Source organism: Paramisgurnus dabryanus, chromosome 16 (genome assembly GCF_030506205.2).
Source record: "Paramisgurnus dabryanus chromosome 16, PD_genome_1.1, whole genome shotgun sequence".
NCBI classification, from domain to species: Eukaryota; Metazoa; Chordata; class Actinopteri; order Cypriniformes; family Cobitidae; genus Paramisgurnus; species Paramisgurnus dabryanus.
Window position 1 is genome coordinate 27978190 of NC_133352.1, and position 24047 is coordinate 28002236.

A 24047-nucleotide genomic window follows, 5' to 3' on the forward strand; every position below is an offset into this window, starting at 1 on the left:
CATCATATAAAATCACTTGTAAAATAGTTACATTTCTTTCAGATGCACTTACCATGAAGTTAAACTGGATTACAACTGTGTCAACTTTTTTAATGTAACTGTCTGCGTCAATGTAGCCAATGTGAAAAAATATGAAATAGTAAAACTTCAAAGGCAATACATTAAACTTTTGAAGTATAAGGTCCAAAACTAAAAAAATCTTTACAACACTTTTGTCAATCAAAACCTGCCACCCTCCCATGAAAACCCTGCTCTCCTCCGCCCATCCACTATTGCATTTATGAGCCTGTAAGTTCTCTCTAAATCTTTTACAAGTGCAGTGCGATGAAGTCTGTTGAAATAAAACCGTTACTGTGACCTAATCAATGCGAGAGGCCGGCAGTAGTAAGCTAAAAGAAAAGCTGACTTCACCAGCCGTGAAAAACGCAATCTGCACGGCAGTCTCCTCCGGCGGGCACCCTAGAGAGCCGCTTGTATTAGCATGCCATCGCAGTACACACTTTTAATCGGGCTAATTGTAGCTCACGTTCAAGAGGGAGTGTGCAGAAAAAGTCTTGGTTAAATTTGATAAAAGAACGTGTATTTCACACCATATTACAGAGCTGAGAATCGGTTTTTCTTTTGGTCTCTCTCTCTCTAATTTCCCACCTTTCTTTTTTCACACATCCCATATGGCAATCTTTAAAAGCCTGTATTGCTTTCTACTGAAGTCAATTTTGTTTCAAGTGAGGCCCTGTTTCTTATCACACAATTCTCCTTCGCCGATGATATTGAGCAGCTTCTGTATCTGTGTGTGCGCTCTTGTCTGTTTAGCACACGGAGCAGGTGGATTGACGTTTTCTCTGGAGGCATATCAGCTCTGACAGATGAAAGGAACGCCATTGTGGGCCGGCGTGGTGCTAAGTAATTGCCTTCTGACTCCACTGGGAGATGTAAATAGTTCAGAGCAGGAAGCATACAGATATGCCAATTGAACACACCATTCATGAAAAAGGTTCACTAACAGTCAGCAATAAGAATCAGTATACTAAGGTCGCACGAAAAAAGAAGTTAAGAAATGTCTCAGAAGATGAGCTATTTTGATACCAAAACTCAAAAAATGATGAATATAAATTAATTGAATGTTAGAAAATTAAGGCTCATATCATACACCCAGCGCAATGCAAGTGTTTTTTTGCTAGTTTCACCCCGACGCAATAATAATTTTCATGTACAGCGGCTTGTTGTTTAAATAACAAATGCACCTGCACTTATCTGTTCGCCCATCAAACAAGGTGTGTTCAGGCATATTTTTGGCACATTGCTATTTTGAGGCAACTGAAAACTATTGCGCCTTTGACCGACTAAAACCTGTCTAAAGTTAATGGTGCAGTATTTTTACATTTATTTAGTAACATGCACCATTTCATAGTAAAATGCACTTGCGCCTATCTGTTCGCCCACGGGCATGCTGGTCTGAATATGAGGTGTGGTCAGGCACATTTGTTGGCATGTTGCTATTTTGAGGCAACTGAAAATGATTGCACTACTGACCAACTAAAACCTGACCTAAAGACTATGGCGCTGTATTTTTATTTATTTATTTAAAGGGCACTTTAGCAAAATGCACTTATGGGCGGGTACACCATGTCCATACACTCTGCTTATAACATCAACAGGGCAAAATATAAAAAATGAAAGGATTACAATATAAAAGATTACTAATGTGTACATAAAGATAAAAATGCCTACATGTCATAATTGATAGTTATTGCATGTATCAGAATTACTTAAAAGCAGTAATGGTGAATGAAATCAGTTTTCTCTTTGAAGAAGAGATTTTTTTAAATATAAAGTGGTGAGCATTGTGGTGATAGTTTTTATTTATTGTGTGGCTGCGTTAAAAAATTCTCATGCAAATAACGATTAAAATATTTTCATAAGCTTGTTGTGTGGCTGTATTACGTTTATTTTATGTAAATAATAATTAAAATGTTTTCATAAGAAACCTTAATGTATATGAACTTGATTTGTAAGTGCACTTTGGGGTTGGACCTTGCTTGCGTTTCCTGGGTCCGATTTCAAAGCCCCCAAACCCTTTCAGCGGTGAGGGTGGACGCAGCGATGTCCTCTGCTGGCGTCAAGTCCTGTGTAGAGGCAGATTCACCTCCCGTTACACGGCATGCCCGATTTATGCTGGCAAGCTTGGGATTCGCCCGTCTCCTGAAATCATTGTAGCGCTTGGCGCAATGATGGGGATGCCAGCTGATGAGACTGTGGTTATTTCCTCTCACGCCTGTTTAACCTACGCTGATTTGGGCGGGTTTCTCCTATCCCCATACAAAACAACTTCTCTGTCTTTGACTGCTCTTACAAGAACGTCGGTCTCCTCGGCTGTAAACCGCTCCTGGCGTACGCCTGGTAAATTGGTCATAATAATAGAATCCCGCCATGGAACTTGCGCCCTTGCGTTTAAATGGAATGTTGGATAGGGTTATGATTGGTTTATTTGACGTTACGCCAAACCACACCTATGAATAATGAACCTACTTCAGACCAACCCCTTATTGATTTGCGCCCGGCGCAAGAGTTATTTCTCACGCCGGGAAAATGGCAACAGCGCCCAAGATCCGCCCACAAACTCACTTGCGTTTCAGATCGTTAAAATAGGGCCCTTTGTCTTTGAAACATTTGAACATTTTCAAACATCATTTAAAGTACATTGCACCTGATTTGCATAAGCATATTTCAGACGAGAAAGTAAAAAACAAAGCAAAAAGTCCTGTAATTACTTCTGTTTTAACACTTGTGCATATAAGATATCTATGACATAGACAAGGCAGTGTGGTGCTTCTATCTACATTAAAGATTAGTCTTTAAAAGCATCTACCTTAAAATTATAGCTCAGATTTGGAAAACTGGTAAAATTGCAGCTAAACGCTAGTCATGTTTCTCACCTTACTGGCATGGCTGGTGAGGTTCGCATCATGATACTGTACATTCATTGTCATCACATAGTTATAAAGAAAAAAGACAGGTTTTTGTCTTTAAAAGTGTAAAGTAAAGTAAAGTAAAAATGACCGCTAAAGCCAGAAACAAATGACTGAGTTTGAGCACACGTCTAATGGTGCATTCACACTAGCCGCGGTAGAGGCGGCAAAATGTGCTATTCACACGTAGTTGGATACTTGAACATTTGAGTTTACTTGCTTCATTCGCACGTGAAAGCCGTGCGGTAAAATCATTCGTGACATTCACGCAGAAATTCGTGTCATGGGAGGGGCTTCTGCAACTCCGCTGAGACCCCGTTCGCTTCCTGTAATCACGTCACTATACAGCAAGGTCCTGATTGGTTAACGCGGCGCAGAACAATTTCCAAGGTTCAGATTTTTCAACTTGCACGTTTCCGGTCTCAAGACCAATTTCTGCTTTCTCGGACTCGTCTCGGACTTGTTCCTTCAAAGACTTGGTCTTGACTTGGTCTTGGACCCAATCTAGCTTAGTCTGTAGGCCTAACTGTTGATTATTAACTAGGGTGATATTAAATCATGAATATGAAAACTGACATGTTTTTATGGTCTTGGTCTCGACTCAGTCTCGACTCCTAAAGGACTCGATCTTGACTCAGACTTGCTTCCTCAAAGACTCAGTCTTGACTCTGTATTTAAAAACCAACGGACTCTGTCTCAACTCGGTCTCGACCCTTCAAAGACTTGGTCTTGACTCAGACTTGGCATAGGCGGTCTCGTCCCCATCACTATCCCAAAATAAGTACATAAACACATCAGTCTAAAGTGTACAAGCTTTCGCAAACTAGTTTACTAACACCTGAAGATGACAGTTACAACTCTAGAAAATATTGACAGATACTAAAACAGATCAGACCTGGTGCCAAAGACGGTATACGCTGATATAAGGTGTGTCCAGGCACAGAACTGAATTATTAAATTGAAATAAAATCAATTATAAGTTGAAAGTTCTGACAATAAATGATGTTGTTACAGGTGCTCAGCTGCGTCTCACCCACCACACTATCTAGCAAAAAACACAGCCAAAGCAAGCATCACAACCAATGATTGAGAACCGAGCCGCTGGACTTTTGATTTACACACAGGTTTAAAAGAATCAATGTAAGCCTAGTATAGTGAAGCACCAAACTTTAAAAAAAAAAATTAATAAAAAAGGATTAGGGCACTCTGGAAAAAGAGGCTTATATATGTCGGTAAATGACACGCAGCAGATCAAACTAATTTGACACATTTATATATTCCTGAACTCACACATACTGTATCTTTAGCACCGGTCTCAGCATGAACCTTAAACCTACAGGTATAACAAGCATGCACTGGATATAAAGTAGCATTTGAAAGAAGAAAGAAAAAGATTTGTTGAAAGAGAAATGGGCTGGAAAAAGATTGTGATGCAGCCCTCTGAAGACATCTGACAAAATGTCTTGTTATCTCCTCGTTTTTAAGTTTCAAAGAACCAAACGCAGCAATGCATTGTTTTCTGTTTGCCTGCAGGGCTGTTCCCATTTCTCCCAAACTCCCGCTGTGATCGGCAAAAGGGCACCGGGGCAGATCGAGGCAGCGATTTTTGATTCCCAAACCTTCAACTTCCTTTCTGAAAAGATGCTTTATGTTTGAATGCTCTGTGTGGATCTCACAAAAACGTTTCTTGCATTATTGTCCCTTTTGCACCACACAATATGCGTCTCCGTCCTATGAGAATGTCAGTGGAAATTGAGTTAAATTGAAATGTCAGAGGAAGATGAGACCTTAAATGAAAATGAGAAAGAGCAATATGTTGAATGTTGGTGTAAAGATGGGAACTTTCGGTATTTGCCTCATTCAACCTCTGAGACTTTTACTTAACTGCCTTTTAATATTTGTATAATGTCTTATCCATCCACAAGGAATTTATAAGGAGTTCATAACCAGGAACGCAAGAGTTTCATTTACCTCAGAACTCTAATTTATTTACTTTTAGGCTAGAAATTACCAAAAGTGATGTTTAGAGGTCTTTAATGTACATTTATCTATTTAGCAAACTATATTATCCAAAGCAACTTACAGTGCATTACAAGATATACATTTTTCATCAGCATGCGTGTTCCCTTGACCTTTAACACTGCTAACCCAATGCTCCACTGAACTATACAGGAGCTTTGACCCAAACATCTTTTATACTGGGTTACCGTTGACAATCAATGTGGTTTGGTCATTTATCTAATTTAGCAATAGAAGTTAGTTTCCTGGCTGACACAAAGTCTCTGTAACTAATGTTGCTTGCATCTTGAGAGATGAAGTTAATTAGTGTGTCGCAGTTTCTCCTCAGTAAATCTGTTAATGAGGAAAATCTGACCCAGGTCTTCACTGTTCAGTAACTTACTGAAACATATCAGTGTTGACTTTAATTAGAGTTTAATTAGGAACTATTCACCTTAACGGATACCACAGGATCTAAGGTCCTGATAGCAGGATGTCACAGTCCATTTTTAAAGCTGTGACCCTGTGGAATGGACTAATGGAGTGCATGACAGTTCATGACATCCCACTATTTGGCTCTACTACAATTCAGTGGCCACTACTGAGTTAAAGGATGAAAAAGACTGCAGTAGGAGCTGCAAAATAATATAAAAACAATAAACAGGCATCTTATCACTGAAATTTATTTTAGTTGCCAGAAACAACAAATAAACTGTAAAAACGTATGTACCTTGTGAGTACTTGTGAGTACAACCCAAATGTAGCAGTTAAATGGAACACAGCGCCCCCTAATGTGTGGATCAGTTTCTTCATTTTTTTTCATTGTGACTACCATTATTTGCAAAGTTTATAGTTGCATCCTTCATGATTTTGCAGTTGTTTACTGTCTTGTCCAAAAAGAGGATTTTTTTTAAGAAGTGGAGGTTTTTGCCAAAAAAGCTTGCTTGCACGTTAAGCGTTTTGCAGCGAAAGACCATTTGTTAAATACTGTACCAATGAAATGACAACACTGCAAAAAATGACTTTCTTACTTAGTATTTTTATCTTGTTTTCAATACAAATATCTAAAAAGTCTTAAATCAAGATGCATTTTCTTGATGTGCAAAATGACCTAACAAAATAAGTCTAGTTTTTAGACAAAATGTATAAAATTTAAGTGATATTGTGCATTAAAGCAACACTATGTAGTTTCCATGTAAAAATGACTTACAGCTCCCCCATGTGGTTGAAAAGCGCAACACTGTCTGGTATCAGACACTCTTCTGCAGGCAGGGGGAGGGGCGGGGCTGTGTTTCCTACCCTCCACCGCCACTTTCAGAGTGTGCTTGTAGCAGCTAGGAGGCTGCTCAGGTTGCAGCAATAGTACAATTTGTCCAGTTAAAAGTTGTTCTATCACTGAAATAATTTTAGAGACATTATTTAAAGGTAAAAAAAACTACATAGTGTTGCTTTAAACAAGCAAAAAAATCTTTTTTGAAGAATATATTTTTTTCTTAAACACTAAATTCAAGAAAAAAAATCACGAAAACTAAGATATTTTTTTCTTGAAAATCATTTTTTGCAATGTACACTGCAAAAATGACTTTCTTACTTACTTGTTTTCAGTAAAAATATATAAAAAAAATGTTAAATTAAGATGTATTTTCTTGATGAGCAAAATGACCTACATGTTGGAAAATAAGTCTAGTTTTTAGACAAAAAATATAAAATGTAAGTAAATTTGTGTTTAAAACAAGCAAAATAATAATAATAATAATAATAATCTGCCAGGGGAGTAAGACATTTTTTCTTGAATAAAATGTTTAAGAAAAAAGTAAACTTATTTCAAGATATTTTTTTCTTACCCAATTGTATTAAACACTAATTAATTTAAAGTTTATATTTTTGTCTAAAAACTAAACTTATTTTCCTAGGTCATTTTGCTCATCAAGAAAATACATTTTAAGATTTTTTTAGATATTATTACTGAAAACAAGACAAAAATACTAAGTATGAAAGTCATTTTTTGCAGTGTAAAGTGACATTTGTAAAAAAAAAAACATTTCAATTACTGACTAATAACCTTTTCATTTCTTTAAAGGGAAATCACTAAACATAAGAGCCTGATAAAAATGTTAATTTACAAGAAAACTTGTCAGATGCACTTAAAGGCTTTTGCATCTCATTATATGTTTTGACATTACTGTAACTTACTGTAGGTTAATAAATTTAAACTTTAGCTACAGCAACAATTTGTGACTCTGTGAAATCCAAGCTAAAGTCTCATAATTTAATCATACGATTAGCAGTCTCACTGATTTCACACAAATTTTCAATCTTTGACATGGCCTTACTTATTATTACTAGTCAAGTTTTAAAATATTAAGTTGATGAAATGTGGTACAATTCACACATAATTTTTTTCCTGGTCAAAAAGATTTGCTGGAATTAGTCTAATTAATCACTCACTAACCAAAATGTTAAATTCTTTTGATACAAAATATATATAGAGAGGAACTTTTCACTGAAAATGGAAAATTATGTAAATGACAAGAGATTCAATCTCCTGCCTGTAACACAGCTAAAGTGTTTTTTTTTTTCTAAAATCAAATTGTGTTATCAAAGAACGAGACATAGAAAATGTCACATAATGCCTCATTCACTCTTGACAGTGCTAATTATACTGTAATAAAAACTGTAATTTTGTTTGATCCTTTGTCTCAGCTTTGTTCATGTCTTCAACGTCATTCCATCATAATCCAAAACTCACCGAAGGCCGTGTAGAACTCATCTTTAGTGAGGTGCTCATCATCATTGGCGTCATTGTATTTGAACAGGTCGAACAGCGTGCATTCTGATGTTGTCCTGCTCAGACCTTCCTGCTTGATCACCTGCACAGCAACACAAATACAGTACATTTATTTCAGTAGATTCTAACAATGACATTAGGCGGTAAACAAAATACATTAGTTAAAACCACTCTTGCAAATCTGCCCACTTCTACACTAAATATATATGAAGAGTTTGGTTCCAAAATGCAATAAACGCCATTTAAAAAAAAATAGTTACCACCAAAATCAGTATTGTATCAGGTCAGCGGATTTAAAAGAGGAACTATATTGTTTGGCGGAATAGCACTTTTGGGAGTTCTTCAACTCGCTTGAAAAATCCGCTCCCCTTCTCCCTCTCATAATGGGAGAGGTCTCTTCTAACTTTATCTCTGATTGGTACCATTGAATGAATGGGGCTAAGCTAAATGCTATCGAAGTACGCTTACGTGCACGCACACAGATGATAGAGGGATGTGCAACCCAATGCAACCCAACTACAGTATACAATACGGTTGTAATAACCCAGCAGTTGGCTTGAAACAACCCAGCATTGGGTCATTTTTAACCCAACTGTATGTCCAATATTTACGGTTGAAAATAATCCAGCATTTTAAGAGTGTAGGTACTTCATTTAATTCCGTACTGTCACCGTAAACACATTTGGATGCATGAGCAGTCCAGCGTTTAGCATGTTAGTAAAGCTGAAGTGATTGTAAAACAACTTGGTCTGTTCTGATGAAGTCTAAGACCGCTGGAATAATTCATTGCAAATATAAAAATGCAACTATATTCATTTAATCATAAATAGTTAGGCAAAATAATTACGCTCATCAACTTTTAAAAGGATGGTTAAATGCATTAATCTGTCACTTGTTAGAAGAACAAATATTCTCTCACTTGGTAAAAACTTGGCAATTATGCAGATTGCAATATGGACAGGTTAACACGCTCTTAACAACAATAAACAGAGGTAAGGACCCAGACATTTAAACACTGGTTCAGTTACAATGAGAATAAAAATGCTTTGAATTATTGGCTACCCGTGTTGCTTATGGTAAGATCAATAGATAGTTTTAAACAGATGTTGTTACAAAACTGGTGCTGTGTTAGACTGTAACTTGATGTTGAATGTTTCGTAAAATCTGGGTTTTGAAGCAAACGTGTATTTCCTTGTGTACTGCCGTTGAACTATAAATAATTAAACAGGTGATTTTCATCTGCATCAGATATTGTGATTCCTGTCTGCTGGCAAGCGTCTGGAACAAAGCAAGATTTTCATAACAGTTTCATATGTTGAAAGGCATGAGGGATTACTGTAAAGGTTGTAGCATATATTTATCTATGCCAGAAATATCTGATGGTAATTACAGCTAGTGAAATAAAGCCAGAGGGATTGATGATGAATGTTAGGGGGTAGATTTAGTGTGGATTACATTTAAGATTTAGAAAAGTATTAGTATATATTAAATCAACCATCGTTTCAAAATTAACAATGAAAATGTATATAAATTGCGAAAACTGTTTATCTTGTTTTACCTGCCTCTGAAGCTGATCTTATGATATTGTTATTTCCTAAAAGCTTTGACGTACTTGGTGCTAGACCTGACCTGAACTGCCTTACACTATATATCTAAAAGCACACCTGCATGTTCAGATTCAATCCTGTCATTTCAGTATCTGTTGTAATCCTCTTACAGAAACTTTTGTTACCAGCTCAAAAACCCACATTTGTCAACCTTACTCTGACCTCTGTTGCTAAGCATGCATTTACTTTTCAAAGTTTAAAAAAGACAAACAAACAAGAAGAAAAACTTTCAGGCACAGGAATAAACATGTTATGTTCTTTTTGTGTTTCTTTCGTACATAAGACGCTGTGTATAAATGTAAAATAACATTTTAAATCCATAACCTTACATTCTGCACTAATGCCACATGCTGCTTATTTTCTAAATGTTGACATTTTCATGAACCGCTTTGTGACTAAAACGTAATTTTGTTGTCTTGCAATAAGTGTGCGTTCGACCTCATGCAGCACCGCACAGATCAACATGCAAATGACAAAAAATACGCTCTCACTGATTTTGATGTAATGCGCTTGATGGTTCTTGTTATGCCACATAAAGTCGAACACACCTCTTCTGTCTAGTCCTCCAATCAAACATACCGTGCCATAATTAAAGAATGATCATGTGATTTTTATGCAAGTCAGGTGATCTGTAAACGCGAACACCATTGCAGTTTTGTGATATTTTTCCTTTTCGAATTGCCTGAAAACCACCTCACCCACGCATCAAGGTCAAGGTAGTATTTATTGTCTCCCTTGGGAGAAATTAGACCTTGAGGCTCAGGTGAGGTGTTTTTTTTGTAAATATATTTTTTGTTTTTATGATATACAGAAGTTTATGGGTTTCCATTTGGCGCATTTTCAATTTGCCATTTCAATTGCCCAATTTGAAGGGTAATGGAAACAGCTACTTTCCATATAAACAGGGATAACTTTTGTGCACAAAAATGTTTTTTTCTCACTCATGAACCTGATGGTATTTTCAGCTAATGTACTATTATACAGTGGCCCAATAAAGTTTTATTATAGAGCACATCACAAATGTATGAATGTCAGTGGATCAGATAATAACAATACATCAAACCAAGTCGCATGTGTTTTAAAGGCCAGCAGAAACCTTTAAAGGAGAAATTCGCAAAAAGAGGCTTGTTATGTTTCACATTGCAGTATAAAAAAAATAGTCATGTTGCTTTAAATAAATAAATAAATACAATTTCTTTTTCAGGGTTCCCACACCTTAGTTAACTTCATATTCAAGGACCTTTCAAGGACTTTCCAGGTCCAATACCCTCAAATTCAAGGACTAAATAGGGGATAAATTTCAAGTAAGAGCAAGATTACATCGTGTTATATTTTAAGATACATTGTTACAGTTCCCTTTCGAGGGAACTCGCGCTGCGTTACTGCGGTGACACTTTGGGGACGCCTCCAAGTGCGTATAAATGTGTATATCAAATTCAACCAATAGTGAGGCTTAACGACAAAAGCAGGGTGATGCGGGAGCCAGTAGTATATTGCTATCTGAAATATTGCCAAAGAAAGCGTTACAGGGACGCAGAAAGTATGGCAAGCGAGACGCAGCGTCTCGTTCCCTTTTCAGGGAACAACAGTTACATACGTAACCCGAGATGTTTTTATGTGTCAAACACAATTATGCAAAAAAGCATTTTGGTATGAATAAACATTCGCATACAGAAGATATAAGCATTTAAAGCAAACAGTTTAGCACGTTGGCTTAAAAAGTCTAGAATTTTTATGATATTATCCTACACTATACAGGGAATAATATGGATTTTTTTTCCAGAAAACTTCTTGCATAAAATAGATTCAAGCACTTTCAATGACCTGTATCTATGTATTTATATTTTCAAAAAATTTTCAGGGCCTTGAATTTCCCCCAGATTCACAAACTTTCAAGGATTTCAAGGCCCCGTGGGAACCCTGTTTTTTTTAAAATGTTAATAAATAATGGATAATTTGATAATAAATAAGTATTATTTTCTCCTACACTGTTAAAAAAATCCGTAGAAATTGCAGCTGGGTTGCCGGTAATTTACAGTAGATTTAAATTTATGTTTTTAACTGGCAACATTTTGTTCAAAGTTAAATGAACATTAAACATTTACAAGTCTTTGTCTTTATAGAGTAAAACTAAAAAAACAGCATCAAGCAAAACATTCTGGGAAACAAAATCTGAAGCAAAAAACAGAAAAAGGTTGATGATGACTTCTGGTTCCCAGAATGCTTTGCATAGGGTTGTTATTGTATAGTTTTATTCTGTAAAGATAAAGACTTGTTAATATTTAAAATTGATTGAACTTTGAGCAAATTCTTGCCAGTAAATTACATAAATGTAAATCTACGGTAAATTACCGGCAACCCAGCTGCAATAACATTGAAATTTCTACGGAATTTTTTTACAGTGTACTATTAAAGTCAATGGTGCCCCACATGAGCTTGATTACAAACATTCCTTCTAAATATCTTCAATGGTGTTCAGTAGAACAAAGTAATTTTATCCAGGTTTGTAACAACTTGACGGTAGGTAAAATATGACAAAATTTCATTTCTGGGTGAACTATTCCTTTAAGAAAAGATAAATGGGTATTCCAATATAAATGTGCCATAAGCCAAAGTTTGCAAAAACAATTGATTCTGCAGTTAGGAAATCTCATATTAATAACAAGTTTCAGGAGCAGAGAATATCCGTCCACCACCGTTTATAACACCATCTGTCAATCCAACAATATATTGTGAATGCTCGCCGTCAACACAAATCAAATGAAGCGCTTGTTTATCTTTCAGTGGAAACAACACTGTGAGGTATCAGAGATGTCATTATAAAAAATATTCCAATATGACAATTAATCATTTTGTCAATAAAATATAATTACAAACTAAACCATAAGCATTAAACAATAAACCAATAAACATTCATTGTAAGTATATAAGTGCCAATGAATATAAAACTCACATAATCAGCCTCATGTGTCCATTAAAAAAAAATAAAAAATCTTCATTGAAAAATTGTGTTTGGTTATGCATGGCATGCACTGATGTATTGTTTGTTGTTTGACAAAACAAACCTTCATTTAATAATTCGGGAAGGTTCATGGTCTGTCTATTTAATCCATTACATTTTACTAGAACACCTGCTTGAACAGAATACTGATCTGATGTAATTGCTCTCACAGCCGCATGTTTTCGTTTTTCTGCAGTGTACTGTATGCTACCCATCCTCGGTCACCTTTTGACCTCAACCACCTCTGAGTCAAAAGGCCAAACTTCTGTATTCAGAGGCGGTCTAAATTTTGTACATTTACATTGTCTCAATCTGCCATGCATGAAAAGTGATCTACTCGTCTTTCACAGAGAATGAAGTGATATGTAAATGACAAGAAAATAATGCACGATGAAACTGAATTGGCTCATGCTCGCATCCAACGCAAAAGTGGAGTTTTCTCTCTGCAGAAATATGAATAAATTCATATTTTGCTGTGAGTTGTATCTCTATGGACAGGTGTAATAGTTCTGCCGCAGGACAAGATAAAGGACAGCTGACCTGGGATCAGCATATGAGTGAGATATTAAAAAAGCTCACATGCTCATTTGGCATTTTTTCAGTAAACTTTGGAAAAACCTCATCCACAGCCATCCATTTTTGCTTTTGGTATATATTAAAATATATTTGTTTCAATCAAAACATATATGCTATAATGTACTAGCTTTGTCCCTTTTTATTATCAATTTTTTTGTTTTGAAAAACATGCAGCCTTACAGTACAAAGACACCAACATCAATTATAACATTAAAAGACTCAACTTCCTACCTGTGAGAGCTCACTGCTGTCAACGCGTCCATTACCATCTGCATCAAAGCGCTTGAACATCATGTCCACCAGACGCTTCTTAGTCGCCATGTCTGTCTCGTAGCTCCCATGGTTACCAGGGATTGAGTATCTGTGAGCGTGCAAGTCCAATATCTTGTTCTTCAATTTTTTATAATCACCCAGACGACAGTTATCATCTATAAAGAGAAACAGCGGTGAGACCCATGTGAAGAAAAACCTATAACTTTACTAATTCATCGATACTGTACCAATATGAAGCCATTTGCATGAGTGGTCACATGAGAAAATGTATCTCACCTTAAGAAATTAATACAAAATACTTTTTATTCATAGGTACACATTTGATATGTTTATATACAGTATTTCCTGGGAATTGAACTCACAACATTATTGCTCTTGCATGCTATTGCGGAAACAAAGGCTAAATTGCGGAAGAGGATGTTGCAGTGGCCCTCTGGACCTGTGGGACACTAAAATTACTATAACCATATGGTGTTTCAACAATGGCATCTGGTTTGTATTTGCATGGTTCTACATCTAGGTGTCAGTATACAATCCAAGAAATACAAACGACCGAGCTAGAAATTTGTGAAGTCATCGCCTAGATTTTGATAACAAGATGCAAAAATCTTAAAATAATATTCAGCGAAACATCAAGCGTAATAATAATTAATAGTGCAAATCGTTACTTTATGGCATTATATTTTAGATTAGTGATGCCTAATTTTGCATTTGCACCTACAGTAGTCATGCACACCAATTCATAGTTGAGTCTTTTATACAAAATAACTTCAATAAAGAATGCAGAGTTTTGGACAAAAGTTGCAAATGTCATGCTTATTTGTTTAGACAGTCACACTGCAAAAAATTATTTTTAGGAAAAACAATTCTGAGTTTTTTTTTTTTTTTAGTTTTTTTTTTTCAGTAAAAATATATAAAAATTCTCAAGTTAAGATGCTTTTTCTTGATGAGCAAAACGCCCCAAGAAAATAAGCCTAGTTTTTAGAACAAAAATATCAAATTTAAGTGATTTTGTGCATAGAACAAGCAAAAAAAATCTGCCAATGGGGTAAGCAAATTTTTCTTGAATTTAGTGTTTAAGAAAAAGGTTCAAGACTTTTTTTGCTTGTTTTATGCACAAAATCACTAAAATTTGATATTTTTGGTCTAAAAACTAGACTTATTTTCTTAGGTCATTTTGCTCATCAAGAAAAAGCATCTTAATTTAATATATAATATAATAATAATAATAATAATAATAATAATAATAATAATAATTTAATTTAAGAATTTTTAGATATTTTTACTGAAAACAATACAAAAATACTAAGAATTTTTTTCTTTAAACTCATTTTTTTGCAGTGCATGGTTTTATTATAAACATACAATACAATATATAATATTATACAATATACTTTGTGTATGTGCAGTCTCTGTCTGTGAGAGTGGTTGTATGTACTGTAGAAGGATGTTTATTGTTTGGAGTATGCCGGGAGTACGTCATTGTAAAAAGTTTGAACATTTATGTTTCGGTGAGTTTGGTACTGTTCAACGATAATATTTTTTAACAGTCCCATTCTTCATCTGAGCAAACGTTAGATAAACACATCAGAAACTCATGCGGTTGACAATATTTGAAATGTTTTTGTCATTACACGTAGCTCAGGTGGTAAGTGTGGCTTCTTGTGAGAATGTTGATGATCATAAGTGAAGGATAACAGGCAGCTGAAATGAAAGCAATGCAATACCACCTGCTTTCTTAAAACTGTCAACATTGGTTTCACTGACAGACATCAAGACTCATGTGTGCGTGCCTTATATAGAGAGGTATATGAGCATATATGTGTCCAAGTTTAGTTTGTGTGAGTGTGCATGCATGTGGTTTTTCATCCACAGCTCAGCGCACATCACAAAATGGCCTCGACTTTGACAATCAACTGTGGCAGGAAAGCTTCCTTACTTGGAAATGGCAGAATGAATAAAAGATAAATGGCTGTCTACCCTCTGCTTTGCCCAGAGGAAACGAAGGTCAGCGTTGTCAAACCTGCATGTGCTTCTGTATGTGTGTGTGTTTGCAGTACAGCGTACGGCACATTAACATTTACATTTGGAATGGCCGCAATCTGAAAAAGGTCTTCAGCCAAATCTGCTGTCATTCAAACCCCTACGGTAAACTTTGTTCACGTTAGGAGAAAGAGCCGTGGAGCTTCTGTCGTTTTCCAGAATGTGCCATTCATATTGCATCATTGACCTTGAAGGTTTCGAGCACTGTTTCTTCTCAGTGACACTTTCTGATGTTTCTCCCGTGGACAAGGCTGTGTGGAAAACAGCTAGAGGATTCAAGAAGCAGTACTGAAGGAATGGGCAGCAATTCAGCTGGAGTCCATCTGCTGTTGTTTTGAAAATAAAACAGCGAGAAACATTGCGCTTGTGAAAAGCCTTGTGAAGTATGCAGCATCGATAAATTCCCATGTTTAGAGCGGTGCAGAGTTTTTAGGTTCTTGAAAAGTTTTTCAAGTTGGTCAAGTTTAATCCCCTGCTAATTCTAAAACCATCCTTCTTCATTGACTGCAATCCAAAGGATATGTACTGTATTAATGATACAATGCATAAAGTATAATTGCAAAAACTTATCATTCATGAATTTTTATACTTTGCACAATACACGCTGCAAAGCAGCTTTATGGAAAATCATGCTTTAATGTCTTCAACACCCAAAATCAAAGCAACTGTGACAAAGAGAAACCTTAAGAGATGAAGTAGTACACAAAACCAGTCACAAGTTGCCCGGGTATATTTATAGCCAAGGCTAAATTGTATGGATGATAAAAATGATAGATTTTTTATGTCAAAAATCATTAGGATATTAAGTAAAGATCATGTTTCATAAAGATATTTTTAAATTTCTAATATATAAATGTCATGACTCTCATGGAGAGGAATGGGACCCAAGTGCAGGGAAGGTAAACTCAAAAGGGTTTATTAACAAAAGAGCCCACGTGGGGGCAAAAGACAAAACATTCACAAAGAGTCACAAGACTAAGACTAGATGACACACTAAGACAAAACTTCACAGGACTGACTTGAATTGACTATGTCAAAGACACCAAACATCCAAACAATACAAAACGATTCAGCACAGGACAAGACACACTGGGGCCTTAAATAGGGAAACTAAACAAGATAACGAGGGGAGTTCAGGTGCAGGGAGTTAACCAATAATGAATAATTAAGCAGGGGAAACAAGGGGGCGGGGGCAGAGACAAGACACTGCAGCACACTACCCAAACAAAAGGCCATGTGCTACAACACAAAACATGGGTACCGCCACGATCCTGCCACATGACCATGAAAAACTATGAATAACTATGACAGACAGGCAGGATCGTGACAATAAAACATTTATTAATCATTAGCACTGGTAGCCGGTGACTTCTTTTTTCGAGGGCACACGATGCAAATTTGATGTAGCCCATCAAGTGTGTGGTTCGTAATTTCAAAATATTTGTTCTGCGCGTCGAGTGATCCTATGTGCATCATGTGTCTTGTCAAAATAAGTGCCTGCTGCAGATGCGTCTAAAGGGTTTATGATAAAAGAGACGCTCACGTTTGCCAGATACTCGCATAATCTCATGCATAATCAGAGTTTACTGTTAAGGGAGTGTCTTTGTGTATTTTGTGAACATGAGCGTCTCTTTTATCATAAACGGTATTGACGCGTGTGCAGCAGGCACTTATTTTGACAAAACACGTGATGCACATGGTTCACATGACGCAACAAACACATATTTGGAAAACACGAGCAACACACATGACACTCCGAACACATATTTTGAATTTGCGCCCCTTGGAAGAGCAGTCACGAGCCCCCACAGATCATTAGTAATATGTTTTGCTAAGGAGTTCATTTGGACAACTTTAAAGAGCACCTATTTCATTGCTAAAAAACAACATTATTTGTGTATTTCGTATAATACAATGTGTTTGTGTGGTTTATGGTTAAAAAACACATTATTTTCCATATACCGTACATTTTTGTAGCTAAAGATATCCAAAATTGAAGAAATACAGTCAGTGGTCACAAAAGCATTTATTGCTGAAGAAATAACAGGCTTTGCATTAAAGTGTATGCTGTATACTGTTTTCATTTCTTTGCAGATTATCCCTGTAAGACCCAAATATAGAAAAAAAAAACATTGAAACATTTTGTTTTTCACATTTTATATGTTGTTGCAGGAGTCCTCTAATGCAGAAATAAATGGGTTTTTACATTTTTGACATGTAAGTTTTTATGGAAATGTTGTAATATTACAGCAATATTTCAGAGATTTCACTCACTGTCTAAACAAATTTAGAGAACGTTTAAGAGTTTATTAGCAGGGTGTACTGCTTATGTAGCCCAATAACAATAGCCTATATACATAATCACACAATAACCAGACAAACCATATTTTTATTTATTATGAAATTATCCTTAGATTGTACTTACAAAAACAGATCAACTGGAAAAAAAATGGTATTTACTGTGTTTTACAGACATGTTCAATGATAGTAGTTAAATTTTTGTTGTTTATGAAAGGTTTTTTTTGGAAACTGTACTCATTGGTGTTATCTGTCAGAGCAGCGTGGTCATGTCTTCTGACGCAAACCTTCGGGGTACTGCAGTTGTATATGGAAGGAGATGGCATCATTAGTGATATATCAGTATTGAGACTGATAAAATCCTTTTTCAGACAGTAATACCTGTCATGGGGCAAGGTCTGTGTTCTTAAATGGCTTGGTTTTGTTGGCGTCATCTCCACATAATCAGTATATGGGCAGACATAAAGTTTTTAATATCTCTTTTTCACTTCAGAGGCATCGCCACATACCTCTTCATCAGTTATGTCAGAGTCCCATCTCAAACTCACTTTTTCCAAATATGGATAATATATAAATGTCATCATACGCATTGTAGATAAGACAGTCCTGGCTAGTAGCATTCTGAAATAAAAATACACTGATTATTTCCATGCTTATTAATCTATCACATTTATACATTTTAAAGGATTCACCCATTCCACAGAATTCACACAACTCTGCCTAGCAAGCTTATTTCCCCCTATTTATAATGCTAATAGCACCTATACACTCTCACCCCACATTCCAGAACATTATCACCTGGCCCTCATGCAGCAAACAGATATTTGAGCAAACAAAGCCCAGACAAGAAAACAGGACCAGCTAAGTATATTTAATAAATAAAAAGATACACAACTGGTTTAAATATTGCTACTCTTAAATTCTCAAATAATTAATTTCCTAAAAACTTATTTAATAACCTTAAAACATTTGATTAAAACTCAAAATAGTATCAAAATATTTAAAATCAATATTATATTTTGTTGCTGCCAAAAATGATTAAAAAAGAAAATTTTTACAGTTTAGAAGTACAGAAAATTCATGTAATGTGCAAGGTGCACAGATAAATTTTGCTACCCTTTAGACCCAATGTTGTAAAACTACAACATTGATATAACAAGCTCAAAATCTAATATAATAAAAACATTCAGATGTATCTTAAAATCTGCATGATCTAGACACATAACTAATCACATAAAAAATATTTTAGGCATTTTACTTACGTACTTGTTGATTGATTTAGTCCAGTAAAAAAGGTCATGTTCTTCAAGGCAGGTTTGCAGGTTGTGTAAAGTTCACGGCCAGGAAAACAAACCCATTTACAAAGTCTGCCATTCGAAATCATTGCAGGGTCAAACAATAGGACTTTTTAGTTGTGTAAATGTGTTTTAAAGGAGAAAAAAACATGCATTCTTTATTAGACCTTAAACTGATGTTGCAATATAACAACCGAGGGCTTTACAGGGTAAGTAACACTGGTACATGGATCTGGTGTTCTAGTTCAGAAAACTAGAGGGGTCGTTTAGCAAAAATTAAAAGGAACATTGGTTCACTGATCTCTCTCTGCATTTAGAGCTCTCCAAATTTCTCCAACAGAGAAGCACATTTATGATGTTCTGCAATGACCTTTCAGTATTTATTTGTTCAACCTTCATCCCTCTGAGGATGCCTTATAGGCAAAAGCTATTAAATAAACAAGTTTATCCATCCTCTAATATAAGGAGACCCTCAGAAGGTTGCTGATAATGGACTTATCATGTGAAAGGACGTGCAATTTTTTCTCATCTCAGTAAACATGCAGGTTCCAGATCTGAAGGTAATGGCACTTAGGCCATGTCTAACAAGGACCCAGATTTATCCTGTCTGTTCCTGCATAACTGAAAGCGTGATAGCAAGCCCCAGCGGTGAGCCAGCTACAGGCATATTGTGGAGGGTTGCTCATTCTGAAAGGAATTCTGGTCATTCTGCAAAGTCCGGAGCTGTGACAAATATATTTGTGATGGGAAAACAAGTCTATCTATCTATCTATCTATCTATCTATCTATCTATCTATCTATCTATCTATCTATCTATCTATCTATCTATCTATCTATCTATCTATCTATCTATCTATCTATCTATCCACCAGCTTCATGATAAACCTGTTCGCCACCAGTCTGTACCTAAACACCCTTCTGACAAATGTGCCAAAGCCTCTTAAAAGTATTCAACATAGCTCTACTTTGACAAGCACTACAGACATGCAGTATTCAGAAGGAGGACATTTACTAGCCATTAAAACCATTCCCAGGTGCCCTGCATGGTTTACTTTGAAACAAGCATTACGCGTACACGCAGCCCAGAGGACTTAGACACAGAAAAAGCAATCTCTTTCTGTTAGTGAACAGATCAAATTAAGTCCGTCTGTTTTCAAATAGCATGTTTGATTCTGGCCGTGTGACTTATGGGATCCTGATTCACGACCAAAACATTAATATAAAGCATTTAGTTCAATCGGACAAATTGAAATCCTGTCCAAAAGTGGGTCTGTAATCTAGTGGCACTAATGAAAACAATAACTTTAGAAACACTCGCTCCAACATTAATGAGTCTAATTGATCATTCAGATGATTCAAAAATATGAAATCAGTTTGAAATCAGTCAGTGAGTTTTTGTATACTTCAGATGAAATAGCCCTAGCGCCTGACAGATGTCACTATAATAGGTGTCCTGGAAATCTGTCAGTGTGACGGCCCACGGCTCTGTAAGCAGCATAAATAAAAGAGCCACTGTCCAGATCAGAAAAATAGCTTTTCTGAAATGCTCTCTGCCTGGGACTACTTTTGTGCACTTTCGTATTTGCTATTTTTTGGTGTGTGCTTGAAATGAGCACATTTTATTGTAAGATTTTGTGTGATAAATTTACATTACATTCTGTATGACCTTAACATTCTTGTTTTAACAACTTCCAAATTCTTCCATATGGGTGATCTTAAAGGGATAGTTCTGCCAAAAAATGAAAATTATACCATGATTTACTAACCTCAAACCATATTCGATGTATATGAATATCCTTTTTCAGACGAACACAATCTGAGTTATATAAGAAAATGTACTGGTTGTTCCAAGCTTTATAATGGTAGTAAATGGTGCTTCAGATTTAAATTTCAAAAAAGTCAATCCATCCTTCACAGAAGTGATCCAAATGGCTGCAGTGGGTAAATAAAAGCCTTTCTAGAGCAAGCATTTTTTTTTTTTTTTATAAAAATAACATAACGACCAACTAGAGATGTCTATGTCCTACGTCATATGCTGAAAACATATGACATAGTTGTTGTTATTTATTCTTAGTGGAGTTTGCCGGAAGTTACATGTGGGTGATTCTCGTGAAATTAGACTTATGAGGTGTCATGAAACATTTTGATAAAAAAAGTAAATGCAAATAAGAGTATCAAAATAAGAAGCATACAGTTATAAAAATCTCTTTATGTACTATTTTGCACATGATTTCAAATAACATCATACAAACCAATTTTGTTGTTTTTTCCACATTTAAGGGGAAAATTTTCATTACCGCAAAGTGTCCATGACTGGATTTTGGTTCTTTGACATGGAAATATTTATAATTAAAAAATCTAAAAAATAAAAAGCTTCAGTGCATGTTATACCATAAACATTTACAGTAAAGAAACATGTGGATAAATGTGTCCAAGACCAATTTTCTTATCCTCCGCAACAATTTTCAATCATTGTGTAAGCCCTCGAGAAACTAACATTTCCAACAACAACAAAAAAAGTTGGAAGGGACACAATTGACTGTGACACTCAAGATGGCTACAAAGTAAGCAGTTTTTATTTAATTCTCTTAGATAAAAGTTGAAATTTTGTTTGTCATAGTACCTAGATAACTTTTTAGTTGTCATTACGGAAACATGAGTTTGTAAATGCATATATTTAATGTAGTATCATGTTGCTGTAATGCTAATTTTTGATAATGATAATCTAAAAAATTAAAATAATTCTATAGGATATATTTAAAATCCTCTAAAAATAATGGTTATAGTAAGTTCAAACCTTAATCTTTTATGTGCAAAAAAAAAAAAAAATTGGCTTCAAGGCTTTTTTAAAATTCTGATGCTGGACACCTTCTAAATCTGGATTTCATGAATCAATCACGCGTGTTCCATGAAAGCCTTTTGTTTATGTTGTTACTGCTGAAAAATTCCAACAAAATATAAGCTTGAAGAATTATTCTTACAACGGCCATATTGTTAAAACCGTTATCTGATTACTTAGCAAATGGCTGTAATGTCGGCAATATATCACATAAATGAGACCCTACAGTGTGAAGACTTGCAAACTTGCTTTCTTTTCATATCGTGAATCATCCGTTTCCAGTCTCGCAAATGTTTTTCGAAAATTGCGTGCCGAGTTTTATGTGTGAAAGCTCTTTTAGTTAAACAACTCCAAGCTTTAAAGATGCCAGATGTTTCTGTTTGCAAAAGCATTGTTAAGCCTAGCGATGTAATAAACTACATCATCTATAAAATGTATGCATTGTCAACACTTGTAATGGCACTTTCTTTTTGCTTCACCAGACGTCAGCAAATAGAGCCAGAAACTTCAGTTTTGCAGTGTTTCCATCTCTCCCTTACTGTCTTTGTCATTCTTTAACCCTGCCGTATTTTATATCAGTCTGACGTTTCGCCGGCCGGATCGGTGGAAAGGCAATAGATCAGGCTCTCAGCGCGCTTACTGTTCTCAAAGTACATTGTTCTGAATGCTCAATACATCAAATACTCACATGGCAACGTCTCCACCTCATTCTAAGGTCAATGGCTTCGGTCTTTAAGGGTACAGGGCCAGCTGACCTGCTGTCAAGTTTCGACGCTGCAGAAATGGACGTCTGAGCGCGCTGGGCCGTAAAGTCTGCTGTCTCTCTCTCTCCTCGCCTGACCACTTACAACACCTCACTGGAGAATTTCACAGGCAGTGCATTCGATAACAATCTACCCGCCGCTGGATATCCATACGAGTTGTTTCAATGACAAATTTACAGCTCGCCGGCAGGCTATTATTCAGGTTCTCCGGGTGCGATGAGCTAGTCGAATGGTTTGCATATGCTTTGTCTTTTTGCCTGTTTTCTCACCTTCTTTGTTTTTGTCTCTTGGTCTCAGTATCGGTGCTTTATTCTCTATATAAAGTAAGTCATCTTTCCCGACTGTCTACCTTCTGTTTCACCTTTAATTTGATTTCCACACTCTCTTTTCTCTTGTCACAGGTTCTTTCTATTCTCTTCTCCTTCCTCTGTCCCTTTATCTGTGATTTCTCACTTTCACAGACACTGGTGAAGCTTTGAGGAGCTCATTACCCGCCGGTAGATGAGGATGTGGCTTCTCTTCGGGCTGGGGGTGACAGTGACATTAAAATAGCTCAGGGTCTTATTATCACTCCTCTAAAACAGAACAATATCTTTTTTAGCTTTCTCGCTCTCTTTCTTTCGTAAAATAGGCAGCATCGAAATAAATCACCTCAATGTTCCCATGTGACAGTCTCTTTGATATCAGAAAGCACTGAAAGTTTTTTTTTTGCGATTCGGTGAAGTGTCGAAAAGAGTTGCACAAATTGGCTAAAAGTCATATTGTGATATGAACTAGAATATGATAAATAGGTAACATCTTACTGAATAAAATCATGCCATTATCATGTTTAGAAGGCGTTGCAAAGCCTACAAATTATCAAGCAATGCCAAATGACTGTAGGCCACTGTTTTATTGAGAATACTTTTTAAAAAATATTGGAAAGACTTCTGTCAATATATACTTTTATCTTCAATTTCACTCAAACTAAATTGAAAAATCCTTAGATTTTAACAGAAAACATTTTCACATAGTCTGTATGACAATGTTTTCATACTAACCATGTGTGAATTTGATTTGTTTATATTAGACAAACGTAGCGTGTTTTACTGCCTCCGCTGTCACTTTCATTCATTCATCTGCTTCATGTGGTGCTGAACATAAGGTACATAAGTGATGTATGGTTCCTGTTCATCTGTTCTTTTCACAAATAAAAGCACACATTTTTACTTACTGTTTATGCTCATCTTGTAAGTTCATGATTAAAAATTAAAATGTGAACGAAAACAAATTAACTAACGCAACATCTGGTTATGCCATACAATTTAACCCACCATACAATTACACATACGTGAAAAAATGAATTTTTGGTTTACAATACCAGCCTGGTCTCACTTTTAATACAAATAAAAAAACTTTTAAAAACATGAAACATATTTTTTTGTACATTTAAATAGATGCTAAAGCGTACAATGTGATGTATTTGCAACATTTGATCAAATTATTACGTTTTTACAGCAACAAAACGTAAAACATTTACAAATCTTTCATAACGATTGCTGTAAAATTTCCAGACTGATCTCACGGAAAGTCATGTTATAGTCACGAAAAATGTGA

The 24047-nt window shown here is 35.7% G+C and overlaps 1 protein-coding gene across 2 annotated transcripts in view; it reads right to left on the reverse strand.

Annotated features, from left to right (window-relative positions):
- Positions 1-24047, reverse strand: part of fstl5 (follistatin-like 5) — a 150904-nt gene that overhangs the window by 59808 nt on the left and 67049 nt on the right. For both annotated transcript variants that reach the window (XM_065273979.2, XM_065273980.2), the window contains exons 5-6: positions 13171-13367; positions 7717-7837 (exon numbers count right to left, since the gene is read on the reverse strand). In XM_065273979.2, the coding sequence (XP_065130051.2) occupies positions 7717-7837; positions 13171-13367 (318 nt within the window). The remainder of the gene's footprint in view (positions 1-7716; positions 7838-13170; positions 13368-24047) is intronic.